The sequence below is a fragment of the Amaranthus tricolor genome, chromosome 12 (assembly GCF_026212465.1).
Source record: "Amaranthus tricolor cultivar Red isolate AtriRed21 chromosome 12, ASM2621246v1, whole genome shotgun sequence".
Lineage (NCBI taxonomy): Eukaryota > Viridiplantae > Streptophyta > Magnoliopsida > Caryophyllales > Amaranthaceae > Amaranthus > Amaranthus tricolor.
Window position 1 is genome coordinate 484,065 of NC_080058.1, and position 10,936 is coordinate 495,000.

General features: G+C 37.8%; 2 protein-coding genes across 3 annotated transcripts in view; both read left to right on the forward strand.

The window, feature by feature from the left end:
- Positions 1-364: 364 nt before the first annotated feature.
- Positions 365-3,854, forward strand: LOC130796968 (uncharacterized). 2 transcript variants are annotated; one of them, XR_009038778.1, is made up of 3 exons: positions 365-2,591; positions 2,986-3,423; positions 3,510-3,854. XR_009038778.1 is itself a non-coding variant. In XM_057659432.1 (2 exons), exon 1 carries the CDS (start codon positions 464-466, stop codon positions 956-958), a length of 495 nt encoding a protein of 164 aa, XP_057515415.1. In that variant the 5' UTR covers positions 365-463; the 3' UTR covers positions 959-2,591; positions 2,986-3,854. The 2 variants fall into 2 exon arrangements, 1 of the variants encoding a protein (XP_057515415.1); XM_057659432.1 differs by having other exon boundaries at positions 2,986-3,854.
- Positions 3,855-8,230: 4,376 nt separating this feature from the next.
- LOC130796969 (wall-associated receptor kinase-like 8) overlaps positions 8,231-10,936 on the forward strand; it is a 2,963-nt gene continuing 257 nt past the window's right edge. Inside the window, exons 1-3 of the mRNA XM_057659434.1 lie at positions 8,231-9,248; positions 9,338-9,451; positions 9,584-10,936. The exon at positions 9,584-10,936 is cut by the window's right edge and continues 257 nt beyond it. Coding sequence (XP_057515417.1) covers positions 8,366-9,248; positions 9,338-9,451; positions 9,584-10,779 — 2,193 coding nt within the window. The 5' untranslated portion in view covers positions 8,231-8,365 and the 3' untranslated portion in view covers positions 10,780-10,936. The remainder of the gene's footprint in view (positions 9,249-9,337; positions 9,452-9,583) is intronic.

Here is a 10,936-nt window from a genome sequence, read left to right on the forward strand (position 1 = left end):
ATTGAATATGCTTATGATCAAATAATGATAATGTACTTGTATTCGTATGAACTTATTGATGATGTTGATTTTTTTTGTTTGTATTCATGTAGAAATGGCATCATTTCGTGTGAATATAGTATATTTTTGGAATGGTTCTATACGAGAAAGTAGTAGCAATGTTCATTATGTTGGGGATAGACGTAAACTGTTTGCATGCAACTCGAATATGAATTTGAATGAGTTTAAACTTTTTATATGTTCTAAGATTGAAATTGACTACACTAGAAGTACCGTAAATATAAGTTTTAAATATGACATGAGTGGACAATTGTTGGCCTTTTCGGTAGAGGATGATGAGGCTATAATTGCTATGTAGGAGTATTCAAAGTCTACCCAAATTCCCTCTTTGGAGTTATACATAGAATAGGTACCATTAGGGAATCAAGTTGTAAATGTATCTTCAAATCCTTCTCTTACACCTATGTCTATGTTATTTCAAGAAACGCAAAATCCCTTTGTTCCTTCTCCATCTTGTACTCTTTCTCAACCCCCTCCAAATCAAGTTTCAATTGATGCAATGGTTAACTTAGGAGAAAGTAATGAGGTGGCACATTGGGATGATGGTAATGAGAGTAATGAGCTAGTTGATGATCCTTCTGAGGATGATGTGGATGTGGATGAGGATGCTCTGGCCACTGACATGACCTTAGGCAACAATCCTACAATTATTGCTCCTACACCTTATGCCCTAGTTCTACCTCTAGATGAACATGTGGAGGAAAACTCTTGGAGGACTTGGGCTTGTGATACCACTTACACCGAAGAAGGGGAGTTTGAAAAAGGTATGATGTTTGATAGTATGGAATCTTTGTTGGAAGCTATTAGAGTATATCATATTCGTAGAAATGTAGATTATAGAACTGAGACTTCCAACCAAACTATCCTTACCTTGAAGTGTAAGAGGGGTTGTTCTTGAAAACTAAGGGCTAGGCTTGATTCTTATTCATCTTCATGGCATATTGTTACATACCATGGAAAGAATAGGTCTTGTGTATTGGGCAGTGACACTGTGTCGGCTGGACACATTCACTTGACATCTTCTGTGATTAACAATGTGATTAGAAACTATGTTGCCCAAGACCCATCAGTTAAGGTCTCTGTCGTGCGGCAGATGGTCAAAGATCGTTTTGGTATAGATGTGAATTATAAGCGAGCGTGGTGTGCTAAGCAACAAGCCTTATTGTCCATCTATGGTACTTGGGAAGATTCTTATTCTTTCCTTCCACGCTTCTTAAAAGCTTTGCAACATTCTAACCCGGGCCTAGTAGTTGAGTAGTTCTTCAGAGAAGACAATGACGCAGGTGTGTATGTACGACCTAATATTAGAACCTTCCAACGTGTTTTTTGGGCTTTTAGACCTAGCATTGAGGGCTTCAATCATTGTAAACCTCTTATCGCCATTAACGACACACACTTGTATGGTAAGTATCGTCATACCTGATTGACTGTCATTGCCCAAGATGGTGATAAGAGAATCTTTCCACTAGCATTTGTCTTGGTAGAGAAGGAATGCATAGGTGCATGGTCTTGGTTTATGACTTGTATTCGTAAGCATGTCACACAGAGGATGGGTTTGTGTATTATTTCGGATAGACACGCGGGTATTTTAACGACCATGGAGCGAGAAGCCGGAATGGCAACCACCTTATGCCCATCATAGGTTATGCTTACGTCATTTGCTTAGTAACTTTAACCGTGCTATGGGTAACGTTCAACTAAAAAAGTTATTTGGTAGAATTGCTGAGCAAAGACAACAATCTAAGTTAATTGAGGGCTTGAGGGAAATTGGAACTGCAAAACGAGAGGTTGTTTTCTGGATTGATGAAGTAGGTCATATGTCTAAGTGGTCATTGTGTCATGATGGGGGACATAGGTATGGTGTTACTAACACCAACTTAGCAGAAGTCTTTAACTATGTGATGAAGGGTGTACGTTTTTTGCCTTTGACTACACTGGTTGAATTCACCTTTTATCGCATCAATGATTATTTTGTTAAAAGACATGAAAGTGCTAGTGCGTGGCTAACTGGAGGATACATGTACACCTCGCATGCCACCAAGATTATCACTAGAAACACCGAGAAGGCGAACTTCCATGAGATCATTGCATTCGACTATAGAAGAGCTATCTTCGAAGTTAAGACTGGGCGGGGAAATAGAGGATCGTCCAAGGGGGTAAGATACAATATGTGAACTTCACACAAAGGAAGTGCACATGTAACAAATTAGAGATATACCACTTACCTTGCTTAGATGTTCTTGCAGTATGCATCAAACGTCACTTATCATACGAGCGGTTTGTGGACCCTTGCTATACCTCTGCGAGTTATGCAAGTACATATAATTCCTGCTTCATGCCAATGATTGATAAAGAGGTCATGGCCTCAATACACTGGCTTTGAACTTAGACATGATCCTGATCAAATTTCGTGGTAAGAGGAGGCCTAAATCTAAGAGGATTGCCAATGAAATGGATGAAGGAAGAAAGAAACACAATACTTGTCGTTGTTGTGGGAGTAAAGGTCACAACGCTAAAACTTGCACATCCAGGTAATTAATTATATATATTATTATATTATATTATTATAATCAAAATTACTATACATACACATATAATATATCATAAAACAATTAATTAACTAATTAATATCATTTAAACAAAACATTATGATAAATAATTTTACAATCATTCATTTTAAACCCAGTATTATAGAACTGTTGGTCGTGGTGCAGTTGCTTCACCGCAGCAACCACCACCAAATGTCCTTTATGGTTCTAGGTGGAGCTTTGCGTGCCGCACGCGCAGCCACACTGGGACTGGGGCAGGGTCTATCGGGACCAGTTAGACCTTCTACGACCTAACCAGGTAAACAATTTACTATTCATTCTCAATATTATAATCAGTTAAGAAACATTATTTACATTTTAATAATATATTTTATAGTTTTTGTGGGACCCCTACCCCGCCGACGCATACGCAGCTGTGCCCGAGCACTCGGGAATTCAGTCGGATGCGTGGAGGGCTTCTGTGCCACTCATATGCTTTGACATAGTCGAGGTTCATCTACCTGAGCGTGTACTATGCCAATATGGGTTGGTACAGGGCATTCTACCACCTTGCGACACTGAACCCGAGTTGCACCTCAGTTCGCGCAAGGGTCAAGGAACGAAGAACTGGAGCGAGATTAACGGGCGCCACATCGCTCATTGGGATCATCGCCTGGAGCTGCTAGCCCAAGGTGCGCTAATCGATGCTGCTGGCGCACCTATTACCGCAAACTACATGTCAATGTTCCTTTCCATCACTCGTCGATGGATGACACCACGAGGTATCATTACTGCATCACAGTATGCACCTGCTGCGCCGACGATGACCCAATTTGTAAGTACTCTTCTATATTTAATTGTTTAAACTACAACTTACATAATATAATATTATTTTAACTAACTATTGATTGCAAGCACAAGGTGTGCAGCCGTGATCTGCTTTAGGCACGAAGAGCCGATTTGGGAGATTGCGCAAGGCATACTCCTTGGCACACAGTTCTAGCACTTCATTCCGGAAGTTGCTGAGGAGGCATCACCGGCTACTTGCGAGGTGTGCGTCTCTTCTCCTCCTCATAACGTTCATTTGGAGGAGATGGACTTGTCATACCCTGATGATGGTGCGGGGACCTCCCAGGCTGGGCCATTCCAGCCATCATAGTACCAGTCACCTTCCCTCCCAGATCGACACATGAACGCCTCTTACTATCGTAGGAGGCGTATAAGACCATCTCAATTACATAGGGTGGAAGAGGGTGATGAGGGTTAGAGTTGTATATATTTTGATTGGCATATGTATATATTGAACATTTCTATCATATTAAACATTTGTATATATTTTATTGTATACATAATGTTTATTAGTTTATTATAGTCTCAATACATTGACTTATGAATGCTTGGACTTTTGGCGATGAATCATCCCGCCTAGAACATACATTGACTTGTAATAGCTTATGCAAATAAATCAAACAAAAAAAATTTGACCCTATTTGACCTGGTATGTGAACAAAAGAAGCACTGGTCAAACAGGGTCAACCTTTGTTCGCAGTTACTAACTGCGAACAAAGTATTGACTTTTTTTTGACCACTGACTTTTGTTCGTAGTTAGTTACTGGGAACTAACCCAGACCTCAGCTTTGGGACTGGAGACGCTTATTTTTGAAAATAAATTTTATCAAAGCTTATTATTTAATTTTTTTTTACTAAATTAGCTTATTCATTTCAAATTTTCAAATTAAGCCCAGCCGACTATACTAAAAGTGTACTGGGCCTGGTCGTGGTCCACGAGCATTTACTGCACCCGCGAACTTGAAGTTCTCCAAAACAAAATGTTTTGGGCCAATCTTCGTGACATGCAAATATTTCCACGACCCGCGAATACTTCAAACCTCCAAAACAGAACCTTTTGATCTGTCTTATGCGACCCGTGAGGGAAAATTTGAAAAAAATAAGATCATTTACAACTTTATTCCTTTTTCCAGTTTCCTTCTTTCTCATTTCAGTTCACGCCTTTTGTTTTCCTTTTGCGACACTTACGAGATCTCCCTCTTCTTTCCACCATTAAAATCAACTTCAATCCTTCAACTAAACTTATCAGATTCCAAGTTTGTACCACTAATTAGTTCTGTCATCTTCCTACATTGACCTAAGGTACTATTTTTTTGTGTTTTTTTTCCATTTTCGAAAAACTAGGGTTTACAAACTTGCAATTTACTACTTCTTGTTGATCTACAGCTTATTGAGATACGTTTTTATTATAAATTTTTTTATTTGTTGTTGATTTTAAAATGTATGTCATCTATAGTGATCTTCATAATGAGGTTGTTTGTTCATGAATTTGTTGTTGATTTTAAAATGTATGTCATCTATAGTGGTCATATATTTATGAACCTGATGGTGATGTTGATTTTGTATGTATTGTTGTAGAAATGGCTTCATTTCGTGTGACTGTTGTATGCTTTTGAAATGGTTCAATTCAATCAAGTAGTAACAATGTTAAGTATGTTGGGGGAAGACGTAAACTGTTTGCATGCAACTCATACATGGATTTGAATGAATTTAAACATTTTATATGCTCTAAGATTGGCATTGACACTACAAGAAGTACTGTTAATATAAGTTTTAAGTACAATTTGAGTGGAGATTTGTTAGCTCTTCCGGTTGAGGATGAGGAGGCTATAGATGCAATGTAGGAGTATTTAAGGTCTATCCCTACTCCTTCTTTAGAGTTATATGTAGAAGAGGTACCCCTAGGGAATGAAGATATCAATGTTGTGGAAACAAATGCATTCCTGAATGTAACTTCTTCTGCTCTTTCTCATACGCCCATCCCTACCCAAGAAACCCAAAATCCCTTTATGCCATCTTCCTCTTATCCTTCTAATGAACCCAATCAACTTCAATTTCAAGTCACAAATGATGATACTTTTAACTTAGAAGATACAAATGAGCCGTGGGTTGATGTTAATAGTAATGAATTCGTAGAAGCCCTTCTGAGGACGATGTGGGTGTTGACGAGGAGCCTCTAGCTAATGACATGAGCTTAGGCAACATTCCAACAATCATTGCTCTGATCTGCTTCGACATAGTCGAAGTGCATCTCCCTGAGTGCGTACTGCGCCAATTTGGGATGGCACAGGGCATCCCGCCGCCATGTGACACAGAGGCGGAGCTCCATCACTCTCGCAAGGGTCGGGAGCCCAAGAATTGGCTCGAGATCAACATGCACCATGTCGCTCGTTGGGGGCACAGGCTAGAGCTGCTTGCCCAAGGTGCGCCGATCGAGGCTGTAGGCGCACCTACTACGACGGATTACATGCCGTGGTTCCTCTCCATCACTCGTCGATGGATGACACCACGAGGTATCATGGCGGCAGCCCAGTACGCTCCCGCAGCACCAACGATGACACACTTTGTAAGTATTCTTCAACGTTGATTATTATCCATAGCACTTACACGTTATACATTTCATTAATACTTAAGTCTTAATGCAGGCACAGGGCATTGCATCTGTCATCAGCTCCACCCAAGAGGAGCCTGTACGGGAGATTGCCCAAGGCATACTCCTAGGGACGCAGTTTCAGCACTTCATTCCGGAAGTGACTATGTCCGACACCACTATGTACGAGTACGGGTCATCTCCTCATCATGCCGACGTTCATCTTGAGGAGGTTGACTTAACGTGCCCCGACTACGGTGCCGGGTCCTCACAGGGTGCCACATCATCACAGTATCAATCACCTCCCCTACCCGAACTTCAAGCGACGGCCTCTTACTATCGTAGGAGGCGTCGTTAACCGTCACAGTTAGACAGGGTACAGGAGGAGGATTAGCATTAGAATAGTGTTTGTATATATTGAACATTAGTGGCATTTTGTATATATTGAACACTTGTACATATTCAGTATTTGTAACATTTTGACTTTTGTGTATAATTTGTAATATATGTGTACATGTATATATTTTAATCGTATTATCACACGTTTATTATGAATGAAATGATGTTAAGTATTCAAACTTTTCGGCGATGAATCATTCTGTCAAGAATGCAGTATTAATTAAATCAAAAATAAAAAGACAATCATATTCAAATATGGAAAATGTTCTCGAAAATTCAACAGAATTTCATTCATGTTCAACGAATACATATCAAATTACATAGTTCATTCGTTAACTTAAACCACCGACGCTAACTAAGATTGTTTCTTAAACTTTCTCATAATCCTTTTAGTCTCTTCTTTCCTATGTGCCATATCATCTATTTGTCTCTTGAGATTAAAAACCTCATCTTTAAGCTCTTGTTTTTCTTTTTCAAGCCGTATTATTAGGTGTCTCTGCAATTTGGTACCCTCCGGATCTATCCATCTAAAGTATGTGCATCCTAATCCTTCAACCAAGTAGAAAGGACAAGCAACAAAATCATGCCCATGATCGAAGTCGCTCAAATCTGTATTAATCTCAACTTCATAACTACAATCACAAAGCTCTTCAATACAATGCTCCTTTGACATCTACGGAACACATATATATATATATATATAATATAGTAACGTAAGTAAACATTCAAAAATAATATTAACATTTATAAATTGAGAGTAAGACTAACATAACACCTTATGTTACCTTTAAAAATTGATTCAATAGAACAAGAATGATGTAGATTGGATATAATGAAGTAGGGAAATGATGGAGTTATTTATAGGACATCATACAACGGCTATTTTCAAGTTCGTAACGGCTATTTTTCTAATTAACAACGGCTAGTTTAATTCGTAAAAAAAAAACTAGAAATGCCTAAAGTCGCTTATATATATATATATATATATATATATATATATATATATATATATATATATATATATATATATATATATATAATTTTTTTTTTTCTGATTTTCGCTGTTAGTAACAGCGTCTTACATCAAGCCTATGTTTGAATGTACGGACGCTTATTTTGGGAATAAAGTTTTCACGAAGCTTATTTTTGGAAATAAGTTGTTAAATGATCTTATTTTTTTTCAAATTTTCACCCGTGAGGAATATTACGACCCGCGAACTTTAGCACTTAAAACCAGAAACATTTGGGCTTATTTTTTAGCCTAAATTTTTCCTTTTCAACTTTAACTTTATTTTCTTATTTTTTTGAACCTAGATTTTAATCTTTGTTCTCAACTATAAAATTAATATTTATAGTCCTTTTGTTCATATTATTTTTATAATACTTGTCATTATTTTTCATGGAATTAAACTTTAGTATAATTTGAACTTATATTTATACTTAAATTTTTATACCTTAATAAATGTAGTATACTTAAGACTTTTTACACTTTTTATACTCTAAATTATTCAACAGATTTTAGTACTGATTTCAATCAGTTGATTATAAAGCTCAACTGGTCAAGGTTATTATCAAAAAAAAAAAAACTAACGGATCAAGATTTTAATTCCTGGCCTCTAATTTGTTATCATACTCTTAATTGGGAATCGGTTTTAATTCAGTCAGAGCATATGTCATTTTTTTGGGATAAGATCATTATAAAGGTCTGTGATTGGGTGTTTCTTCAATGGACCACTTTTTCTCCGTGGGTCTTACTAATTATAGATTTTGCATAAGACGAAATTGATAGCGTGGTTGAAGGGGAGAAGAGAAGACTTGGAAAAGTTGCCAAGACTTTCGACTCAATTCCTTTTGATAAAAATTAGTTGATTAGAGCTCCCAAGAAATGTAGAAACACTCAGACAATAGTCTTTGGAAAAAAAAAACTTCACCTAAAAAAATGATAATATCACTGTTTTTGCTGTTGTTGAAGCTGCAATCACTATCACAACTAACTGTTTCTTCATCCTCCTTGAAGAGAACTTCACCTATTGCAAAGCCTAATTGCTCAGATCATTGTGGTAATGTCAGGATTCCACATCCCTTTGGGATTGGTGCTGGCTGCTATTATAATGAATCCTATGCAATCATTTGTAACACTTCTTTTTCTCCCCCTAAACCATTCTTGTATCATTTTAATCTTGAGATATTGGACATAAATTGGCCTGGCAGAAATTCAAAAGGACACGCACTTAGTGATGAGGAGGCATCTGAGCAAATTCTTTTAGTGGGGAACATCCTTCAAAATATATGTAGAAGTCATGGTGGTGATGCTGCTGAGCCGGTTGACCTCCAAAATAGTCCGTATCGCTTTTCAAGATGGTTCAATGTTTTTGCAGTGAGCGGTTGTGGTGTTAATGCTGTATTGAAGAATAGGGATGGGGATATTGTGACTGGATGTGCTTCAATGTGCATGAATGATACTTCTAAGACAAAAAGTAGCAACTGTTTTGGGATTGAATGCTGCCAGGCTACCCTCCTGCCATCATCTCAAACTGCTTACGGTTTAGAAAGATCAACTGGTCTTGATTTTTATGAGATTGTGTCGAGTTCCCAGACTTGCAATGTGGCTGCAGGCTTGCTTCATATTGGCTCCATGACAAATTTCTCTCGGAATATTTCAAGTCCTAAATTATTTTCAACGGTATTAGAATGGAGAACTGCTGATATTGCACCATCTGAGACTTTTTATTGTGATGACTACCGAGGTGTCTCTCAAACGTGTTCGTGTTCGGACTACCACGGCTATAAAGGAAACCCTTATCTTCCAAATGGATGCCAATGTAAGTTCCCAAGTAACATTTTATGTGTTCTTTATAACCAATTGTTCTTCTTCAGAACAAAATAATTGATTAATTTTGTATTGTTGTAGTGGTGAAAGAATGCCAGAAGTGTAAACATGGTTGTGCTTTGAATGAAACATATTTTGGAGCTGCTTATTATTATTGTGAGAAGCATCATTTGCTTAAACGGTCATCTATTCTTGGTAAGTACTTTAAAAGTTACTAGAATTTGCCCAATTTGCTCACTGAAAATAAAAATGGAATTGCTCAAACTGTCACCTGGTCACACTCAAAAGCCTTTCTCGATGTTAATATGTGTATGATACTTATTTCAGGATTCAGCATAAGCACAGGATCTGTGATTTTACTCCTAGGTTGCTATTGGCTTTACAGATTTGGAAAAAGGATAAAAGCAGTTAAGCAAAAAGCTAAATACTTTAAGAGAAATGGTGGTTTACTATTGCAGCAGCAAATATCTTCTAGAGATGGTGTTGTTGATAAAACTACAATTTTTACTCTCAGCGAGTTGGAGAAAGGGACGAACAATTTTAGTGAAGACAGAATACTTGGCCAAGGAGGACAAGGTACCGTCTACAAAGGAATGTTAGTGGATGGAAGCATTGTTGCCATTAAGAAGTCTAAAGTGGTAGACAAGAACCAGTTGGAACAATTTATCAATGAATTGGTTATTCTTTCTCTTGTCAATCACCGGAGTGTGGTCAAATTACTGGGATGTTGTTTAGAGACAGAAGTTCCATTGCTTGTTTATGAGTTCATCGTAAATGGAACATTGTACCAACATCTTCATGACCCAAGTGAAGATTTTCATATTACTTGGAAAATGCGCTTACAAATTGCCTCCGAATCAGCTAGTGCTCTAACATATCTACATTCTTCTTCTTCTGCTCCAATATATCATAGAGACATTAAGTCCTCCAATATACTTTTAGATGACAAATACAGGGCAAAAGTTTCAGACTTTGGAACTTCGAGGGCTATTACCATTGAGCAAACACATGTTACGACATGTGTTCAAGGCACATATGGTTATTTGGATCCCGAGTATTTTCAATCAAATCAGTTTACTGAAAAAAGTGATGTTTATAGTTTTGGAGTAGTTCTTGTTGAACTCTTAACAGGGAAAAAACCGGTTTTCCCCACTACATCTGGTGGGTGGATGAGCTTGGCCACTGAATTCCTCTTTCAAATGGAAAATTCTTGTCTGTTTGATAATTTGGACTCTCGGATTTGTGAAGAGGCCAAGAAAGATGAGTTAATAGCAGTTGCTAACCTTGCAAGGCAATGCCTGAATATGAATGGAAAACAGCGGCCCACAATGAGAGAAATCGCTGTCCTACTTGAAGCAATCAGATCTCCCCATTTGTCCAAGCCAACAGGATCAAAATGTTTAGACAGTGAGTTGGTGGTGATGGAGTATAATAGTCCTTGTAATACAGAGACAGCCTTTTTTGACTGTAGCTCCTGCACTTCATGTTCTATTGAAGGCATGCCACTAATTTCTGATGACTGAATGTTATAGGTACTTCTTGATCACTTAATCTGTAGTGATTCTATGGAAGTTTCTCATGGACATGGGACAATTGCGACACCACTAGAAAATGTCGAGAATAAAAGTGGATCCAAAAGAATTGATCAAAAGAAGGGTTGAACAATCCATTTGGATGTTT